At 34.9% G+C, this 21,795-nt stretch overlaps 1 protein-coding gene across 5 annotated transcripts in view; it reads left to right on the top strand.

Moving 5' to 3' along the window:
• Positions 1 to 20,546, top strand: part of POC5 (POC5 centriolar protein) — a 32,107-nt gene extending 11,561 nt beyond the window's left edge. For 4 of the 5 annotated variants that reach the window (XM_076008128.1, XM_012783893.3, XM_076008126.1 and 1 more), the window contains 8 exons: positions 490 to 695; positions 2,312 to 2,488; positions 4,849 to 4,953; positions 7,248 to 7,427; positions 9,459 to 9,612; positions 10,982 to 11,250; positions 16,749 to 16,925; positions 20,157 to 20,546. In XM_076008128.1, the coding sequence (XP_075864243.1) occupies positions 490 to 695; positions 2,312 to 2,488; positions 4,849 to 4,953; positions 7,248 to 7,427; positions 9,459 to 9,612; positions 10,982 to 11,250; positions 16,749 to 16,925; positions 20,157 to 20,300 (1,412 nt within the window). In that variant the 3' untranslated portion in view covers positions 20,301 to 20,546. The remainder of the gene's footprint in view (positions 1 to 489; positions 696 to 2,311; positions 2,489 to 4,848; positions 4,954 to 7,247; positions 7,428 to 9,458; positions 9,613 to 10,981; positions 11,251 to 16,748; positions 16,926 to 20,156) is intronic. The other variant, XM_076008127.1, reaches the window with a different exon arrangement.
• Positions 20,547 to 21,795: the final 1,249 nt, after the last annotated feature.

Genomic DNA, 21,795 nt, shown 5'->3' with positions numbered 1-21,795 from the left:
CAACTGCTATGACCTTGGTAAATCACCCCTTTCTGAACCCCCCTTTTTTTTCATCAGTAAAATGGAGATAATGATTTTACCTATTTTTTAGGCTAGCATGTATTATGAGAGCTAATCTTTATAATGTTTTATTACAGAAACAAAGAAAGCACTTGATTAGTGGTAATATGGTATGGTTGATAATAGTTTCAGTTCAGCCTGGACCTGGAGATATATATGTATATAAATGAAGCATCCTTATTTGGGATAGAGGTCATTGGTTTGGGGGATGGGGGAAGTGTAGGAGGTATCTCATGCTAGTAAGCCCTGAATCAGTAGCAATGCTGAAATTAAAAATAGCCAAATTAAGGTACACCTGAAAGGTAATTTCTCTGCATTTTTCTCAGCCTCCATAGGTAGCAGACATCTTTTAGCCTTCTAATATGATTCCTTACCAATTTGAGTAATTTTCAATTCGGCCTGACTGCTATAACTTTTCTTTTATTCGAGGGTCATCACCAGTGTTATCACCAAAGAAGCCTTCTCACCCAGTCATGGATTTTTTCAGTTCACATCTTTTCGTTAACTCTCCCTCACCAGCAACTAATTCTAGTCATACAGATGGCCACGAAGTAATTATGAGTGATTATCTTGTTTCTGATGAAAACCTTCAGAAGATGGAAAATGTACTTGATCTTTGGAGCTCAGGTCTTAAGGTATTGTAGTTGTTTAATGCACAGTGTAACAGTTTTGTTCTTGATTATACTGTTTATTCTTTTCTTTGAATTAAAAGGTTTTTTAAAAAATCTTTTGTTTCCTGAGAAGATCAGTCAGTATCCCAAATCTGTGCTTCTCAGTCTATAATGTACTTGTGAATCACCTGGGGATCCTCTTAAACTGCAACTTCAGTTTAGGTTTGGGGCAGGGCCCAAGATTATGAATTTCTATCAAGCTCCCCATTGATGCTAGTGGTTTAGAATGCCAGGTTTGAATTGCCAGGTTTTAAATAGTTGCTGGAACAGTTGTACGTGTTCCACTGAATTTCTCAGATGATTTGAAAGGCTCAGTGTATGTTGACTAAGACATACTGAGCCTTTACCATATCTTGGTTATGACAAATGAAAATGTCTCCTTTTGTGTGAAACAAAAGATTGACTTTAGCAATGTATATTCATTTTATAGCCACTCTTATAGCAACCACAATGTATAACTGATAAATCTATGAAAATTTATTTTTACTTTGGTGGTATTAGTGGCCTCTAAGTAAAACAAAATATTGCAGAAGTGAGATATTCTTTACTATTTAAAAAAAAATGGAGAAAAATGACATTTTTTCTGAAATATATAGTTTGAAAAACCTAAATTGAGTATTCACATACATGGAGAAATTACGGTCTTGTGAGTTCTGTGTATGGCATTTGTATTTTTCTATTATTTGGAACCTTAAATTCTAGAAATGATCTTTTAGTATAGTTTTTACCACTTTCCCTCCTTGGACCAGGTTTCATCTTCTAATAATAGTGTAAGTGCATTGGGTATCTTATATCCAGGGTTTTTGTTCTTTTCTTCTTCTTTTTTTTTTTAAGACAGTCTCACTCTGTTGCTTGAGCTAGAGTGCTGTGGCATCAGCCTAGCTCACAGCAACCTCAAACTTCTGTGCTCAATCGATCTTTCTGCCTCAACCTCCTGAGTTGCTGGGACTACACGCATGCACCACCATGCCTGGCTAATTTTTTCCCTATATATTTTCAGTTGTCCAGCTAATTTCTTTCTATTTTAAGTAGAGACAGGGTCTTACTCTTTCTCAGGCTGGTCTCAAGAACTCCTGACCTTGAGCAATTACCCCGCCTTGGCTTTCCAGAGTGCTAGGATTACAGGTGTGAGCCACCGCACCTAGCCCCAGGTTTTTTGATAACACATGCTTATTTGATATTTTTACTTAGGCCAGTCAGCAGATTGAAAAGACTTTTTTGTTGTAAGGTAAACACTGTGATAAATGGTATGGGGAAGAAAGGATCAACTTCCTGCTGTCCATAACTGCCTGGTCACGTGGCTCAGCCTAAGCTGTAATTGTGTGTTTCCTTTTTCCCTGATCCTTCTTCATATGGACATTAAGTCCTTGAATAAACAAGGGGACTTAGTGAATAAGGCCTGAAATTTTTTTAAATAACAACAAGATTTCATACAAAATTACTTAAAATACGAAAAAATTAATAGCTCTTGTGTTGATTGCTCGTTCTGATTATTTTTTAATGTTTCTTAATTTCAGTGTAGTTTTAAGAAGTGATATTAAGGAACAAAATACTTAATTGTCAGTATACTTATTTTTCAGACAAATATCATATCTGAACTAAGTAAATGGAAACTTAATTTTATTGACTGGCACCGAATGGAAATGAAAAAAGAGAAAGAAAAACATGCAGCACATTCAAAACAACTGTGCAAACAGATCAACGAATTGAAGGAGCTGCAGAAAGCCTTTGAAATCTCCATTGGGAGAAAAGATGAGGTCTTCTTTTATGTATCTTTTTTTAACTGAGATTCAGTAAATGTATTGCTAGGCAATAAATTTCGAGAACTAACGAATCAATAATTCAGTAATTTTGCATGCTTTGTATATGTAAATCAAAACATCACCTTGTGCCTCATAAATGTATACAGCTATGATTTGTCAATTTGAAATAATATTTTTTAAAGAGTATATGATAATTGTAGGTATACTAGTTTTTTCTTTCTAATCTTTTCTTCCTAACTGCCCTTCAGAGAACATCAAAGAACCAGCATTATCCACCTTTTAAACCTTCCTTTTAGGCATCATGTTAAGCATCACAGATTTTTTTTTCTCTTTTTTTCTTTTTTTTTGAGCCAAGTTCTCTCTGTGTTGCCCAGGCTGGAGAGCAGTGGCTATTTACAGATGTGATAGCATACTGCAGCCTTGAACTAGTAGGCTCAAGCAATCCTCCCACCTTATCCTCCCCAGTAGCTGGGACTACAGGCACAGAGCCCCACATCTGGCTTTAAGCATCTCAAATTCCATTTGTCTTTATTCATTGATGAAGTCTTTCTTCATTTTATTGATAAAAACAGAGAACACCTCTTATTTCATTTTCTGTTAGCTTCTTAAACACTTGAGGGTAAGGTTCAGGTCTGTGCTAATTTTTTGCTTCCTGATAGCTCCTGGAACAAAACAGATGGGCAACAATCTGTTCCCCGTGCACCCAGCCCCTACATCCATTATAGCAGGGGTCCTCAAACTTTTTAAACAGGGGGCCAGTTTACTGTCCCTCAGACCATTGGAGAGTGCACACTGTGGGCCAGGGACAGTTGGCTACTAAGCAGGACAGGCAGCTGCTTCAAAAACACCCGGGGGCGGGCGGGATAAACATCTTAGGTGGGTGGCATGTGGCCCGAGGGCCGGCCATAGTTTGAGGATGCCTGCATTATAGATAGGAGGGTGGTGGCTTTCAGAGGAGAAGGACTTGGGGCAGGCAGCTGCTTGTCTGCAGAAGCAGCTATTCAAATGTTTTAGTGAACTAAAGTTTTGGGGGGGTTTAAAAATATAGATTTCTTTTGGTTTTGTAGGATACAATATAAAATTGAACATTTTATGTAGTTTGCTTTTTTGAAACAATGGAGACTAAAAGTCAGTCAATCTGTTATTCTCAACATTCAGTTCTAAGGTTTTTAAAATATATCAGATTTAATTTTTTTATTTTGAAGTATCAACACAAAAAGAGTATAGGTATCATATATTCTGTTTATGAAAGTGAATAAAGTGAATAGCCATGTACCACCATACAACTTAATAAATAGAATATTACCAATGTCTTAGAATGTGTACCCTTTTACTCTTTTGAAATTATTTAAGAAAGAACAGAAATAAATGTCTCTTAGTAATGTACCTGATTTACAAAATCTCTCTTTAATGTGGCCATTTTTAGAAATATATTTCAGCTATTCAGTTCTTTATGAGAGAATATTAGCATTGAAAAGCCTTTCAAATTTTTATAAAAGCAAGAATAATAATATCACTGAAGGAGCACATGAAAATATGAATATTATTTTCTTTTTTTTTTTTTTTTTTTTTTTTGAGACAGAGTCTCACTCTGTTGCCTGGGCTAGAGTGCCCTGGCGTCAGCCTAGCTCACAGCAACCTCGAACTCCTAGGCTCAAGCGATCCTGCTGCCTCAGCCTTCCGAGTTGCTGGGACTACATGCATGCACCACCATGCCTGGCTAATTTTTTCTATATATTTTTAGTTGGCCAATTAATTTTTTTCTATTTTTAGTAGAGACAGGTTCTCTTGCTCAGGCTGGTTTCCAACTTCTGACCTTGAGCAATCCTCCCGCTTTGGCCTCCCAGAGTGCAAGGATTACAGATGTGAGCCACTGCACCTGGCCCATTATTTGGTTTTATAAGTTTGTTTAATCCAGAAAATCATTAAACAATATTGAGGGACTTCTATGTCCAAGGTAGGGACTAGAAAGACACTTAAAACCTGGACCCTGCCCTCAAGTCTATCAAGTAAAGATTATATAGAGCAAAACTTTCAAACATTTAATTGTTTTTCCTGAATTAAATGTCAATGACTATTAATTTTCATGTACCATAAACTTTTGACTAGTGATTACCAAGATATAAACATAATGAAAATTTCTTTTCTCTTCTGTTCCCCTTGATTAGTTGATATTTAGTGTATTCATATGGGGAAGTTTATTGGTCTTTTGAAGATAATAATGAGGTTAACTGGATCAATAAAGTAGTGATCTATATTGCTATTATCTCTAGCATTTTTTTGATATAAGAAAATCACTCTACCAATTGCTGTTATTGTAACATCACAATAATTGGGTTAATTGCTGTTCACAGGTGATTTCTAGCTTGTCTCATGCCATAGGCAAGCAGAAGGAAAAGACAGAGTTGATGAGAACATTCTTCCACTGGCGAATTGGCCATGTCAAATCCAGACAGGATGTAAGTGAAAAAAAAGAGAAGACGGGGGAGGAGGGGGTATTTTGTTTTAAATAATACAAATAAATAAAAATTAAAAAATTAAAAAAAAAACACTGATGGATATTAGACTTCTGAACTCAAAAGTGTTTAGGACCACTTATTAGAATTCTTGTTAAAGTCAAAGAAAGATTTGTTTTCTAGGCCGAGTGCGGTGGCTCACACTTGTAATCCTAGCACTCTGGGAGGCCGAGGCTGGAGGATCACTCAAGGTTAGGAGTTGGAAACCAGCCTGAGCAAGAGCAAGACCCTATCTCCACTAAAAATAGAAATAAATTAATTGTCCAGCTAAAAATATATAGAAAAAATTAGCCAGGCATGGTGGCGCATACCTGTAGTCCCAGCTACTCGGGAGGCTGAGGCAGAAGAATTGCTTGAGCCCAGGACTTGCTGTGAGCTAGGCTAATGCCATAGCACTCTAGCCCAGGCAAAAGAGTCATACTCTATCTCAAAAAAAAAAAAAAAAATTTGTTTTCTAGTAAGTATAATTTGGAAAATATACCTCTTAGATTTCATAGACATATATATTATGAGGTGTGTGTGTTTATAGAGAGAGATAAAATTTGCTGCTTCATGGTAGATTAAGGATTGTACCTAAATTAGAAAGGTCCTGGTAATGGAACCCTTTAACAAATGTGGCCTCAGATGTGGTTATGTGGAGAAAGGATGTATAATCTTTGACATATCATATGCTTCCTATATTGTTTCTACATTCATTTATTTATTTATTTATTTTTGAGACACAGTCTCACTTTGTTGCCCAGGCTAGAGTGAGTGCCATAGCGTCAGCCTAGCTCACAGCAACCTCAATCTCCTGGGCTCAAGCAATCCTGCTGCCTCAGCCTCCCAAGTAGCTGGGACTACAGGCATGTGCTACCATGCCTGGCTAATTTTTTCTATATATATTAGTTGGCCAAATTAATTTCTTTCTATTTATAGTAGAGACGGGGTCTTGTTCTTACTCAGATTGGTTTCGAACTCCTGAGCTCAAACGATCCACCCGCCTCGGCCTCCCAGAGAACTAGGATTACAGGCGTGAGCCACCACGCCCGGCCCTGTTTCTACATTTAAAATGCCTGAATAAAACCTCTTCATAAAGAGGTATTACTGGCCGGGCGGGGTGGCTCATGCCTGTAACCCTAGCACTCTGGGAGGCTGAGGCGGGCAGATTGCTCGAGGTCAAGAGTTAGAAACCAGCCTGAGCAAGAGCGAGACCCTGTCTCTACTATAAATAGAAAGAAATTAATTGGCCAACTAATATATATAAAAAAAAAAAATTAGCTGGGCATGTTGGCGCATGCCTGTAGTCCCAGCTACTCGAGAGGCTGAGGCAGAAGGATTGCTTGAGCCCAGGAGTTTGAGGTTGCTGTTAGCTAGGCTGACGCCACGGCACTCACTCTAGCCTAGGCAACAAAGCGAGACTCTGTCTCAAAAAAAAAAAAAAGAATACTTTGTAGTGTTTTCATTTTTTAATTAATCCCACTATATTAAATCTACATTAATCGTATTGACATGAGCTGTTAAAAATGAGTATTTATGCTTTACTTTGAAAGTTATTTGTCAAGTGACATAATGAGGATACATATTTATTTTTCAATGTTAGCTGGAATAGTTAAAACTGCCATCACTTTTGGATAGTTTTTTCAAATTTAAGAAAATTGAGAATTGGAACTACTTTTTCAAAGGAATTTAAATTCATCAATAAAATAAAATAGCATATGCTCCTATTTGGATGAGTTTTGCATTATATATGATAGCAAGGTATGTAAATTAAATTAATCTTACTTATGCTAGTGGCCACCAAACCAAAGAGAAAGCAGTGTTATCTGAAGCCACAGCTACCGCCTTTTTTGCCTTCTCGCCACTCTGTTTATTTTCCTGCTTCTGCTGTCCCCTAAAAGGTCATACAAATTCATCGCTAAGATGGCAGGTGACAATTTACTCGTTTTCTTTTATTTGGCTTTTTCCTTTTTCTCTTAATTTGATTAGCTACATAAAGCAATGATGTGTAATGGATAAGAGCTCAGGCTCTACAGTCAAGCAAATCTGGCTTTAACCTTCCCACCTGTGTAACCTGGACAGGTTACTTAACCTCTCTAAGCCTGTTCTCCTATGTGCAAGATGACAATAATATGATTACACAGGATTAAATGATAATGTACGTACACCTCCTACCATGTTATGTTTTTTATTATTATTACTACCAATATATTTCTCAATCCACTGTGTTTTTGAGGTTGCATATTACTTTCATTTAGGTTTATGAAGGTAAACTAGCTGACCAGTACTTCCAGAGAACTTTACTAAAGAAAGTCTGGAAAGGCTGGCGCTCCATAGTACAAAAGCAGTGGAAAGATGTGGTGGAAAGAGCTTGTCAAGCAAGAGCTGAAGAAGTTTGTGTCCAGATATCCAATGATTATGAAACCAAAGTTGCTATGGTAAGCTTTCTTAAAATTTTTACTTTTTTTAATACAGTAAAAAAGATAGGTAGCCTATTAATTTATAGTTAAACTTCTCTTTTGGTCTTTATTAGCTAAGAATAAAGACAAAAAACAAAAATGTTTATCCTCATGTTAATTTAGATAAAATATATTCTTATAAAGTTGATATAAAGCAGTTGTACATACTTGAAATTATTTTCCCATTGACATTTAATAATAAAATTAACATTTTTCCATGGGAAAACAATTTGGGACCCAAAACGAAATAAAAACTATTCTGAAGAATGCAATAAGCCTATTGAAATCAAATACTAAAAGGAAAAAAAATTTCATTGTTATAGTACTAAATTCTTAGTATTAAAAATAAATTTCATAATAATTTTCTGCAACTCAAAATGACATTCAAAAAATATATAGTCCCCTTTAGCTTTGGTTTATGGAAAAGTGTGTTGCACGTAATGTTGCTCTGTGCTTTAATTTTTTTTTTTTGCCTCTAACATGTATGTATTTATTTATTTCAAAGTATTGTTAGGTTACAAATATTTTTGGTTACATGGATCACTTTTATAATGCTTGCGTCAGTTATAAGTGTGTTACCCAGATAGCCTTCATTGTACCCGTTAAGTAGGTTTTTGCTCATCCCTTCTTCCCCTCCTTACCCTCCCCACTGCTTGATTTCCTTTGTGTTTTGCTTCCTTCTATACACATGTGTGCTAATCAGTTATTTCCAATTTAATAGCGAGTACATGTGGTGTTTATTTTTCATTCTTTAGGTATTTAATACTTCACTTAGGATAATGGTCTCTAGTTCCATCGAAATTGTTGCAAAAGGCATTAAGTCATCCTTCTTCATAGCTGAGTAGTATTCCATGGCATAGATATACCGTGTTTCCCTGAAAATAAGACCTATGCATAAAATATGCCCTAGCAGGATTTCTAAGCATTTGCGCATATAAGCCCTACCCCAAAAATAAGACCTAGTGATGGGTGTGGCTACGCAGCGTATCCGCACAACCCATGCATTTCATCGCAGAGCGGTAAAGGTCAAGACGAGCAGCCCTTCTCATCTGCCCCACTGTGACAGCTACTATCCCAGAGGTGACTGGAAAGGTGCAGACAGCCCTACCAACAAGGTCAGCTCCCCCTGTCAGGTCCCGGCCATCCTCTGTGTGCTGCAAGCTGAGGCTTTGAGGGGAAAATAACACATACTCTGAAAATAAGCCCTAGCATATCTTCTTGAGGAAAAATAAATATAAGACCCTGTCTTATTTTTGGGGAAACATGGTACCACATTTGTTAATCCACTCATGAATTGATGGGCACTTGGGTTGATTCCACATCTTTGCAATTGTAAATTGTACCGCAATAAATATTTGAATGAAGGTGTCTTTCTGATAAAATGACTTCTTTTTCTTTGGGTAAATACCTAGTAGTGGGATTACTGGATCAAATGGTAGGTCTACTTTTAGTTCTTTGAGTTTAGTTCTCCCTAGTGTTTTCCATAGAGGTTGTACTAATTTGCAGTCCCACCAACAGTGTAGAAGCATTCCTTTCTCTCTGCATCCATGACAGCATCTATTATTTGCACTTTAAATTCTATAGATAACATTTACTTTTTTAAAACTCTGTTAATATTGCAGGCATTTAGTTATTTTTTTTTTCTGAAGGGGAAAGGATATGGCTCTTAATATGCTTTGTTTAATACCCTACATACAAATTTTATGAAAGAAATACTATTATCTTTCTGTATAATGAGAACACATCAGCAGTCTTTAATGGGATTGATATGAAATTCCCCTTGTTTGAGCCTTGACTTTATGATTAGAAATGAAAATGGTTTTTTGATGGAGATGAAGGTAAGATATACCTTTTAAAATAAATTGAGGCACATGGCAGGGAAACTGTTTTTAATATTTCACATAAGAATAACCTCACAGTGTAAGTCTATTTTTCAAAAGTAATATTCCTCCTTGCATCTCAAATTGTTTCGTTTTGTTTTTTTGGCTTTTTTTTTAATGCTTATTTTAGTTAACTGGAGCTTTGGAAAATGCAAAAGCTGAAATTCAAAGAATGCAACATGAAAAAGAACACTTTGAAGATTCCATGAAAAAAGCTTTCATGAGGGGTGTATGTGCATTAAATCTTGAAGCCATGACTATATTTCAAAACAGAAATGATACAGGTTAGCATTTCATTGAAGATTCTCTGCCTATTTTCAAAAAAGGATTTGAGGAAATTTCAGTGATGGGTATGGTCTCCAGTACTAATATTCTGTAATGGATATATTTGTTCTGGTTCTACATCTGATAATGTCTGCCACTACCTGAAGAGAGACAACTCGAATCACTTTCTGTCAAACACATGTTGAAACTCAGTGTGTGTGTGTTTATGTGTGTTTTGTTTTATTTTCAAATTAAAAGGAGTATTTTATATTACTTTCATTAAGGTATTTCAAAGGATCTAGGCACTGTAATCATTGTTAAACTTTGTTAATGAGATAACTATTGCTCTATATACTTTCTTTATAGATAGTCTAAGAAAAGGACTTATGCAGAAGCCCAAAATTCTGGATAGAAAGAGGACAACATAGAAAACCATTTCAACATAGGACCTAAATAATGCCCTATATTCAGCTATTGTGAAATATCTCATTGACTGAATTTCCAGACCCTCACCCAACTGTTTGGTATCACATAGAAAACTCACCAAATTCTAATACTAGGAGGAAAAAGGCTAAAATTGGAAGAAACCCTGTGTCATAGCTCCTGGAATGTGACATCATTCACTTCTTAGGTCAAGATTAAGTTTTAAGGGAAGATTACTTGAATGGGGTGTCACTGCAAACAGTTAAGTGTACAGATATGCACTTAATTCTTGACTTATATGATCTACCTACAAAAATCCATTTCTCTTACAATGTCAAAAGTGAATATTTTAGTTTTCTTTGTTTTATTATTTGCTGACAACTTAAGAATAAAAACACATTGTTTATGTTGGAATAAGAGCAAAAGATGAAAATATGGTTATATCAGAAAGTAGTCTTAAAGATCTGAATACCAGGCCATTTATCAGGATATATGAAATAATGTGAAAAGACATGAATCTTTAGGCTCAGTGTGACCATAGTATTGTAATAGTTGTGATGCCAGTACACTCTACTTACCTGGAGTCCCAGCTGAGTACATAATTTATTTTTATCTTTTATATAAAAACAAATCATTTATTAGCTTTCACATGTGAAGAAAGTGGTCTGAAGTCTTCACTGGTTAATGTTGACATTAATAGTTAATAGCTCCATCAGTCCATTGCCAAATAATAAAGAAGAGAAGAATTTTTTTTAAATTAAATGTATAAAAATAATTTTAAAAAGAAAAAAAAATAGTTAATAGTGACAGAATGTATTAACTGAACATTGTAAACAATATACTGTATGACAAATATCTAAATTTTTGTTAGGACCAAACTTTAGCCATTATCTGATTTCATTGTTTGGAGGATAATAGTTATCCTAATTTGGAAGAATTTTAATGGAATCAATTTGTGATTTATAGGAATAGACTCCATAAATAATAAAAAGGAAGAATATGGTCCCTGTGTACAAGGAAAAGAACATCCTGTTCCTTTGGATCCTTCGGCTACCCAGATACCTGTACCGGTTGCATCTCCACTGCTGCCATCTCCACCTGCAGCGGCCAGTGCGACCACCATTCCCTCTGCTGCTTCCATGACTTCTGCTGGGGCTGCTTCCATGTCTTCTGTTCACGTTCCTGTTTCTCTTCTTGGTGCAGGATCAGCAGCTAGTGCTGTAACAGAAGAAATGGTTAGTACAGTTTATACAAGTGCCATGTTATTAATGTAAGTGCTCAAAAATTTGTAAATTGGATATTTTGAATTCAAAATGTATTTTCCTATGGAAGAAAAAGATCTATGTAGTAAAATATTTCATACATAAAGTGGCTAAAACATTAAATTGTAATGAAAAATAATAACTGAAAGTGCTATCACAGTAGTGATAATTAAAACTAAAGAACTTTTTCCGTTTTTCAAAAACTTCATAGGAAAACTAGATTTAGTTTGAGAAAGAGTTGATGACAGACTTTTTTTTTAAGTTTGAAGGAACCTAGTGGGTATTTTGAAGGAGGTTAATGTATATTTAATTTTATATTTTCTATTCAACTAACAGCTTTCCTTTTCCTGGCTGCAGATATATCACTAATACGTCTCTGTAGGGACTCCATCTTGATATGGTTTTAATTTTTAATTTATAATTGGGATGGAGATAGGAATAGTTTTTCACTGAATTACTGAGCTACAAGCAGAGAAGTGCCCAGAGGGAGAGTATTGAGTGGGGTTGGAGGATTTGTGTGAGAACTTGCCTGAAGTGAAATTAATAAATCTATTAATATGGTAACAGTTTCAGACAAAGCACCTGGTGGCTCTGACTCCTTAGCCTCCTGTTGTTAAATATATATTCTTCAAACCATGGTTCTCAAGGGAGATTGGAGTAGGAATGCAAGCCAAGCTTATCAGCCTCACCTGTGCAGAGCCTTTAAAAAAAATAAAAACACCCCACTGTGAAGTTCTTTCCTACTCTGCAGTGGTGCTGGCACAAAGGCATGTATAGTTTTATAGAGTTTCTGAGATGATTCTGATTTGCTTGTCTTTCTCTTCTTCGCAATTCCTAATCACTTACATAAGAGGAAAGAAGATGACAGAATAAGTTTTAGGTCTTAAAGTTCCCCTGGCAGGCCATCAGAAGGTGCCATAGGCTAGATAGTTCTCTGTAGCCAAGGGAGGGATTGAGTCAGCCAGACAATTGGTCATCTTTGGTATTCTAGCTGGCATGAATTTCTACCTTTTGATTTTTTGGGGGAAAAATATGTTAAGATCAGCTATTTATTTTTTGCTCTTAACCCAAATAGGTTAAAAAGATAGAGCACCACTGTAGAAATTTGAGTGTGAGGGAGTTTTAACTTAGAAATAAGACACTAAAATTCAACCCTGACATGTTCAGCTGTGTTTATTTTCCATGATTACACATTTTGAAGTGTGATCCTATATGGAATGATTTAAATACAGTGAGTATTTATTTAAATTTCTCATTTGTCATTCATCTTGCATATGCAGATAACACACACAGCACTAGATTTTTCAAAATTCCCTTCTTAAAATATGACTGCACTGGTACATCTGCATTTATATGTAAACCTGAATATGCATGGAAAGAACTGAATGAATTAGTTTGCTTATCACCCTTTTTCTTGCTAACTTTTGAATTAATTTGATCACCTGAGATAATTTTGAAGTCCTTGAAACCTGATAACCACAATATTGTGTCAACAGTCCTTCCTCATCTTTCCCAATGCCAGTACATCCACTCCTTCAAAAACAGGTACACATTCCATTTCATTGACATAAGTATGGCCTTTAGGGCCAGGGAGAAGGAATCACAAGTAGATCTATCTGTAAGTATAATGCTAGTTTTCTTCCTTCTTTATATAATTAAATACTAACATTCACCTCAAATATGCCTTCTTTTTAAAAGAACCATTATAACATACATAGGAACAAATCCAGTTGTTGACTAACTTCATGTGAAACCATGGTTGTTGGGAATAGGAAAAGAAGAGAGATTTGTGATCTCAGTCTGGTTATCTTTCTTTTCATTTTAATCACAGAGCTTCTTATGAACATTCAAAACTTTTTCCGGTCAGTCTTGGTATTACCATTAGCTAAAAGGAGGTGTTTGCAGAGAATTAGCAAACAAATAACTGGAGAAAGGAGGATTTCTATGCTAATGAAATATCTTCATATGTAAAATCATTTTCTTTAATGCCAACATCCTCAGTACATTAAAGAAAACATCAGAATTTCATGGTGAAAAACATTTTACAAAAAAGGTTAGATAGTTATACAAGCAAATACATTGCGGTTCACAAGGTCAAACAATAGATGGCACTTTACTCTTTTTCTAACTCTGGCTGGAATAATTGAGGGGAAATGTTTTTAGCTGGATTTTAAAGCTGTTTGGTAAAGTTTCTCTTCTAACTTTCCTCTTCATCTGAATGGAAAGTGAAAGGGTATCATTAGGCAATCGGTTCTGCCTTCCCCATTTCATACATGAGGAGGTTGAGGCTTAGGGAGAGTAACTTGCCTATGAACACAATTAGTAACTCTTAGAGTTGGAATTCAGACTTTTGAGAATCTCACCTAGACCTCTGTACTCTTAACCAATGGTCAGTGTTACCTTCCTGTCAAATATTAAGATATATTGTTTTTTAAATGTCACTTTTTTCTTATTCTTTTCTATTTTGTTGCTTAAGTTGATATGGTTTAAAATGCTATACCTTTCATTTTTAAGTCAGCTAAGCTGATAAATTTAAAGAGCTCCAATATGATTGGTACAAGTAAGTGGTCATTTAATCAAAAAAGCTAAAGCAGAGAATGATTTTTTTAAATGATATATACATACCTCACACATTATTTTTATCCTAAAACATATATATGTATTAATTTGGATTCACATTAAAAACTAGCAAACTGTGTGTGGGTCCACAGATTGTAATTAAGTCATCTTTTTAATATAAGCCACATTCAGTGTATTTTCTATGTTTTCCAGTTTCAGTTTCTGTAAAGCAGGAACCTAACAAAACTTTCAAAACAATCTAATTATAGAATCCTTTTGTGTTTTTTTTCTCTCTACCTGATTTAATTACATAAATATTAATAACAAGTACAAATGAAAAACCATTTGAAAATAAGTAACTGACTCTTGGTAAACATACAGGCCATTTAAGAGCCTCTGCTTAATGTAAATAAGTGTATAGAGATTTCTTTTAAAAGTCATTTCTTTACTGGAATATATATTTTCATTTTATTGAAGGCATTCTAAAGCAATACTCAACTAGGTTGAATGAAGCTTATCATCTATGGGTAGTTTTCCGATTACTCTAGTTTTTTTTCAGTCTAAACCTCTGTAGTTTTTAATGTATTCCTTCATCCCCCAGGTGAGAATAGCAGCTACTGAAGGAAGTATAAATACCTCTCAAGTGTGATTGGGCAGGAATAAGGTTACAAGCTCAGTTGTACTTCAGTTTTCGATTTTTGGCAAAGAACTTTCTTGCCAGCAATTAATTTTAAAATACCATTTAAGAATCTTCAGCAATTTGTAAAATCTATTTTGTCCCTTATTTTAATAAGAAATAGGTATAAAGTTTCCCTAAGGTCAGAGGCATGAGTTTAGTCCACAAAAACACTTGTCCACTTGTAAATATTTTTAAATCTGAGATTGCTTCATTTTTGTCTGCATGATTTTCTGTGCAATAGTGAATTCTTTCCTAACTCTCCAAGGAATTACAAAACTCTGTTGAATGCTATTTTCCATACAGTCTTCCAAAATCATCAATTTTTTTTTCTTTTTTTTTTTTTGAGAAAGAGTCTCGCTTTGTTGCCTAGGCTAGAGTGAGTGCCTTGGCATCAGCCTAGCTCACAGCAACCTCAAACTCCTGGGCTCAAAGGATCCTCCTGCCTTGGCCTCCTGAGTAGCTGGGACTACAGGCATGTGCCACCATGCCCGGCTAATTTTTTTGTATGTATATTATTGGCCAATCAGTTTGTTTATATTTATAGTAGAGACCGGGTCTCGCTTTTGCTCAGCCTGGTTTTGAACTCCTGACCTTGAGCAATCCACCCGCCTGGGCCTCCCAGAGTGCTAGGATTACAGGTGTGAGCCCTTGCACCTGGCCCCAAAATCATAAAATATTTTGTCATTTTAATTTTCCCAGAGATATCTCTCCTTTAGTCCACCCATTTCATTATAAACTATGACTATCTGTAGCTAGATGCAATATATGAAGAAGCACAGATGGACTGTAGCAATGGGAAAAGATCAATATTTAACAAGTGCTTTTGGAAAAACTACTTAGAGGAAAAATGAATTTAGATTAATATTTCACACTGAAATTTCAAATGTTGTAATAAGTTAAACCACAATAAGTAAATGTTAGAAGCGTGTAATTACCTGAGATGTCCAAAGTAGGTTGTTTTGGTTTAATGATGGAAGTAAGAAGAAATTAATGACAGGATTAACTATAATCTTAAAAATTTACATGCATTGGAGAATAAAACAAAAGATGAAAAAAATGGAAAATGTTTACACTATTAAATTGTATCTGTAATTATTAGATGAGCTTAATATTCATCAGGAGCTTCTAAAAAATTTTAGTAGCAAAACCCCTTCAAGTCCTGGCAGATAGTTAAAGAACATAGATAGAAAGAAATGCAAATATGAAACATTAATAAGGAACCACAAATTAAATCAAATAGTAGGTTTTACCTCAGTCTTAAATGAGCAGCTGTGTAATTGATTGACAGTGAAACAAATGAGTACATTTATGCATTATTTCTGATGTAAATATAATCTTTCCAGATTATCGTTCAGCAGTAAGCAATACAAACCATAAAAGCTAACATTACTGTTTGATATGATCATCTCATTTTTTACAATCTATCCTACAGAAATAACTCTCAAAAGAGGAATTCTTTTTTTTACAAAAAATGTGCTATATATAACAGGAAAAGAACTGAGAAAGCTAGACTCATTTGTTGATATAAAAATATCTCATTAAAAATTATAGTAGGTCTGTATTATTTCATGAAAAAAGTATATTAATAAAGTGAGGGGAAAAAAGCAGGACACAAAAACATGAGTAATAATATTATTAATTATGCCTAGGGATCAAAAAGTTCATAAAACAGGTTAATAGTTGCAGGAGTAAAGAATGATTGGAGGAAGGAAGGGGGGTGGGTATGACAGGCCAGGACAGCATTCTGTACCTTAATTGTTTCATAGTTACAGGAATCTACACAGGTGATAAAATGACAAAATCTATACACAGACATTATATCAATGTCAGCTTCCTGGTTTGATGTTGTTATATTAAAATTATGTAAGATGTGATCATTGCAGGAAACCAGGTGAAGAGTACACAGGACTTCCCAATATGATTTTTGCATTTTCCTGTGAATCTATCATCCTTTCAAAATAAAAAGTCCTTTTTTAAGTTCCTAAAACCTTATAAAATATTAATAGTTGGCATACCAAGGTTAAAGGGATGTTCTGGGGTATTCGTTTATGTTTTGCTTTTTGTCTCATAATTTTTAAGTTTTATTTTTTTCCATGTTAAAATTGGTTGAATATACTATTATTTTAAGTGCCTGTGTATTTTCTTCATAAGTTATAGAACGAAAAGTAATATAAATTTTGCTGTGGATTTTCTGCCACCTGATGTTTCTTTGCTTTTGTTTTTGTGTTTTTAGTACGTGCCAAGAGTTGTAACTTCTGCACAACAGAAAGCTGGAAAAACGATTACAGCGCGGATCACAGGGAGATGTGATTTTGCTCCAAAAAATAGAGTTGGTAGCAGTTTAGCTATAATGGGAGTTTCTCCTCCCATGAGCTCAGTTGTTGTGGAAAAACATCATCCAGTCACAATGGTGAGTCCACATTTGATGACCTTTTGGCAAAAAATCTTTTTCCTGAGAGTTCATAGACTAATAAACACTTAAATGACATGCTGAGAAGATAAAAATTCATGATGACTAGTACTTGTTCTGCCTTTTCCTGTTACAGTTTTTTTATATTTATAAACCTGCTCTAAATCTACCTTGAGATTTAGATTTCCTCTGTGAGGAAATTAATTTCAGAAACATTGTTTCTTCTAATCAGTATAAAAATTATCAAATGCAAAAAGTAATCCAGTGTGTTGTAAGTAGTCAAAATAGTAAAATATATAAATGATTTCTCATTAATTTAAAAAGAGACAAAAACTATTTACTCATTAACCATTGTTCATGTAGAATATTTGATTAAAAGAAAATTTCCCTACTTCCATAGTTATTAATTTGGGGTCTTTTTTTTAAGGTCTTCTTCCCCTTTTTCAACATAATTGTCAGTATGTTTTTAGATTAAAAATAATCCAAGTTGCAATTAATTCATGTGATATAAAGGAAGGTGCATTGAGTTTAAAGCAAAAATGTAAAAACCCAAGTTAGTGCCTCAGCTTTGCTACTTACTGCCTTTGTGACATATACAAATCAAGTAAAATATTTAAACCTCTATTTTCTCTTCTGTAAAATGGGATTGATAAGAGTACTAGCTCCTAGGGTTATTGCCAGGATTCAGGATTAAATGAGGTAATGTGAAAATTAGAAGAGATGTATGAAGGCACTTTGTAAGACCATGAGCAAATGTAACTTACTAAAAGTTACTAGAAAAGAATACATGGGATATCTCTGTTGTTATTTTTTACAACAGTATGTGAATCAACAATTATCTTAAGTATAATTTTAAAGAGTTATGAGAACATATCCCTAAAGAGAAATAAGAATTGAATTTAAAAGAGAATGCCCTCTATATAAATCCTCAACATTAGACAACATTCCTGTCTGTCTACGTACTATGTCAAAGTTTTAACAATAAAGGAATGATTTTAAATCCTTTTTTTTCCCTCCTATATTAGATGGTTACTATCTGATTAAATCAAGAGAAGCAGGATTGATTTAATTTGAACTTCAAGTGAAGTATGACCTTAGTGAAGTGGAAGACTGGAGATGGTAGAAGATTTATTTTAGGATTATTTAGGTTTCACAAATTGGACAGATTCTGAAAGTCCATAGATGATTCTCTATAAGTGTTTTGTTTTGTTTTGTTTTGTTTTTGAGACAGAGTCTCACTCTGTTGTCCGGGCTAGTGTGCCATAGCATCACCCTAGCTCACAGCAACTTCAAACTCCTGGGCTCAAGCAATCCTTCTGCCTTAGCCTCCCAAGTAGTTGGGACTACAGGCATGCACCATGATGCCCAGCTAAGTTTTTCTATATATTTTTAGTTGGCCAATTAATTTATTTCTATTTTTGGTAGAGACGGGATCTCTATCTTGCTCAAGCTAGTTTCGAACTCCTGACCTTGAGCATTCCTCCCACCTCTGCCTCCCAGAGTGCTAGGATTACAGGCATGAGCCACCACACCTGGCCTATGTTTTTGAATTTGGAAGATTAGTTACCAAAAATGAGAAGAAATGAACCCATTTCTACTTTTATTATCACATAGAATCTGCTTTATGTGCTAATAAAGCAGAGAGACTGTCTACTTGTGATGTAAAGAAGGCATAAGGATAGCACGTGTTTATTTTTAATTTAGACAAACTATTGTTTTTATAATAATGATAGGAATTCATATTTTACAGAAGAAAAATCAAAAAATGAAAAACTTAACATTTGTTTCTGATGTTTATCTCTCAAACTGCCCTCCACTTATTCAGAGAATGCAGTACTTCCCCAGTAACTAGAAATGAACTAGATATCTGTAAACTGCTTATAGTATTACCTAATTTGAATTATGTGGCAGACACAATGACAGTATTCTGTACTATGTTTTGTTATCCCAGGAATAAAGATCTAGAACTACCAGAACCGGTTATTACTAATAAACCAAGGATCAGATTTGTGACACCTTTACCCCATCTGCTGGATAACTGCTTGCTCTCAGTGCCATTTCATTCTCTGCCATATTTTATATATCAGATACCAGTGGCAGCTTTATTTCTACAGTTCCTGTTGCCTGTCCTCCCCAAAGAGAAATAGCTCTTTTGGTTCAGTCAAGTTAGGTGGTTGGCAACAAAATTTCATACCAATTGCAAGACTCTCTCCCATTTGTAATGGTTATCCAGTTATTTGTATACAAAGAAACATTTATGTAAGACACTTTAAGAAAGAAGATTATTTTTCAATTTCGTTAAAAAGGAGTTCTGTTTAAAGCAGAATCTGGCATGAGGACCCTTTGTTTTTAAAAAGTTTCATTTTTTAAAGCAAAGACTGCATCTTAGAGATTTTGAAATATATAGTGTTTTGACCAAATATATTTAATTTTACTTCAGATACTTCAATAAGTTTTCTAAGTGGAAGACCCTAATAGAAATCTATATGCACTAGTCAGTGACATGGACTGAAAAACTTACCTTGATAACACATCCCACTGCTGCCTACTAAGAAGCTTTATTGGGTGTAATAGAGGAAAACCTGTACTTATACATGTTATTCATATGCATATATGTAATGTATCCTTGTGTGCATAATATGTACACAATTATGTATGTGGACTTAGTCAAATGTGTCCCAACTTCAATGCTTATGCCCAAGATGTTTGCCTTGAGGTCTGAGGTAGTATACATAAAAAGTTTAGTTGGCTCCCAGGTGAATCAGGTGAAATATGAGGGCTCTGCTTTATCTAGTTTGAAGCAAGGACTAGACTGCATCTCCTTGTGTGCCCTGGGTTGGACTCCACATATTAACAGTCAGAGAGGAAGAAACTGGGTGGAATGAGGGGATAGCTTGGAGCTAATCCTTCTTCCAAACAACACAAAGTTCTTTTCTATACATAGTCTCTGTACACATTACAAGATTCCACTTGATTCCTCTTTGAGGAATGATGCCCATGGCCCTTTGTGTGATCCTCTGGGATGTAGCTCTGATTTTAAATTATGAGTGTTGAACACATCAAACTGGGTATGGGTTCCTTATGGAGAAGGCTCTCATCTTGTTTAACAGCTACTTCATTACCTCTCTCTACTGGATGCTTAACAAATGTTTGTTTTAAATTATAGATGGTGAAAGATACTTAATGTATGTAATTTTATAGGATTATTAAAGCAGATTTTTATCTTTTCAGCAAACCATTCCTCAAGCAACTGCGGCAAAATATCCCCGGACCATTCATCCCGAAAGTAGTACCTCAGCTTCCAGAGCACTTGGAACCAGATCGACTCACACTCAGTCTCTCACAAGTGTTCATTCCATAAAAGTGGTTGACTAAAGCGAATGTGTTCATAGGGAGGTCTTCTAATTCCTCTGGTTTTACCAAGAGTTAGAAGTCTTTAGTTTTTAACTTTTCCATATTCTTAGAACATCATGGATACATCAAGTTAACCTATTCAAAATTACAAGAGACTTTTTCAAGCTCTACCATCTTTTGTAATTATATGTAGAAATTATTTTAATGTTATTTTTTATTTAAGCAATTAAGTAAAACTTTTTTAAATTAAAAAGAAACTGGACTTTATTATGTTTAGCCTGTTATTGATTATATCATCAAAGTACATGCCTTTTTCTCACCACATTCTTTCTAAAAGACTAAATCATTTCCAGTGTTACAGAGATGTAATTTACACAGAACTTTGAGAGGAACCTTTAGAACTAGTAGAAACTGAGATATTTTTGTTTTTAAATTAAAAAATTAAGGACCAAGTGTAATAATGATGTTTTTATCACAAAGTTTTTTTGTGTGGCTTCAGTGTATTAGTCTTCATTTTTCCAGGACTCTAACAATTGAATATAGATGGAAATGGTAATACCCATGAATCACTTTTTAAAAGTGCTAAAAGTGAAAAATTTTTAATACTAGCACAGAGTTACAGAAACATCAAAAACAAATTTCCTGTTACAATAATCCTATTTCTGATGTTCTTTTTCTCCTTATTTGAAACTAGCATTGAACTCACATTGTCCTCTCTGAACCATCCAAACATTGTCCTGTGATAGTGTAACCCTGCACAATTTAGCCAAACCATCTAGGCCTGGGCAGAAATTTTTCAATGGCTGGCCAATAAGAAGAAATCATCTGGGCAGAACTGATTTAGGAGAATAAGACCTTGCTTCTAATGGTTTTATCACTGACTGTGTTATCTTGGACCAGATGCTTAATTTAAATGAATCTCAGGATCCTCATCTGTGAAATAAGAGTAAAATCTGCCAACCCTACCTATTTCACAAAGTATTTATGGGGTACATAAAAATGAATAGTCTCTGAGGAATCTGTCTAGCACCTCAATTTCCATATCTTTAGCAGAAATAGATAGACTTAATCTGAAGCCTGTTCCAATTTGAACATGATCTAGTTCTATTCTCTAATTTTATTATAGGAAATAGTTTTTCTTGCTCCCTCACATTATTAATAGGACATCAGAGAATAAATGTGATCTAGGGAAATAAAATCCCATTTTTTAACAGTGTACTCTAAGGCCTTTCTGAATTATGGAAGTTTGAAGCTATTTCTCAGAATATTAGATACATAAGCAACACTGTTCTGGGTTATGTCCCAGCTACCATTATGGCAAACAGCTGCACTCTTCATGGGCTTCAACAAGGTTTTCATGAGCAAAACCCAGCCACACCTCACCTCATGCCCTTTCTGTGTGCATGCTCCTTCCCCAGGCTTCCCGACTCCCAGTAGAGACATGAGAGACCGCTGGCTCCACTTAGACCTGACTCATGCAACCCACCATTAACACCCCATTGTTGTAAACAGATCC

The sequence above is a fragment of the Microcebus murinus genome, chromosome 11 (genome assembly GCF_040939455.1).
Source record: "Microcebus murinus isolate Inina chromosome 11, M.murinus_Inina_mat1.0, whole genome shotgun sequence".
Classification (NCBI taxonomy): domain Eukaryota; kingdom Metazoa; phylum Chordata; class Mammalia; order Primates; family Cheirogaleidae; genus Microcebus; species Microcebus murinus.
Note: the sequence above shows the minus strand (reverse complement) of the source record. Positions and strands in the feature narration are given on the sequence as shown.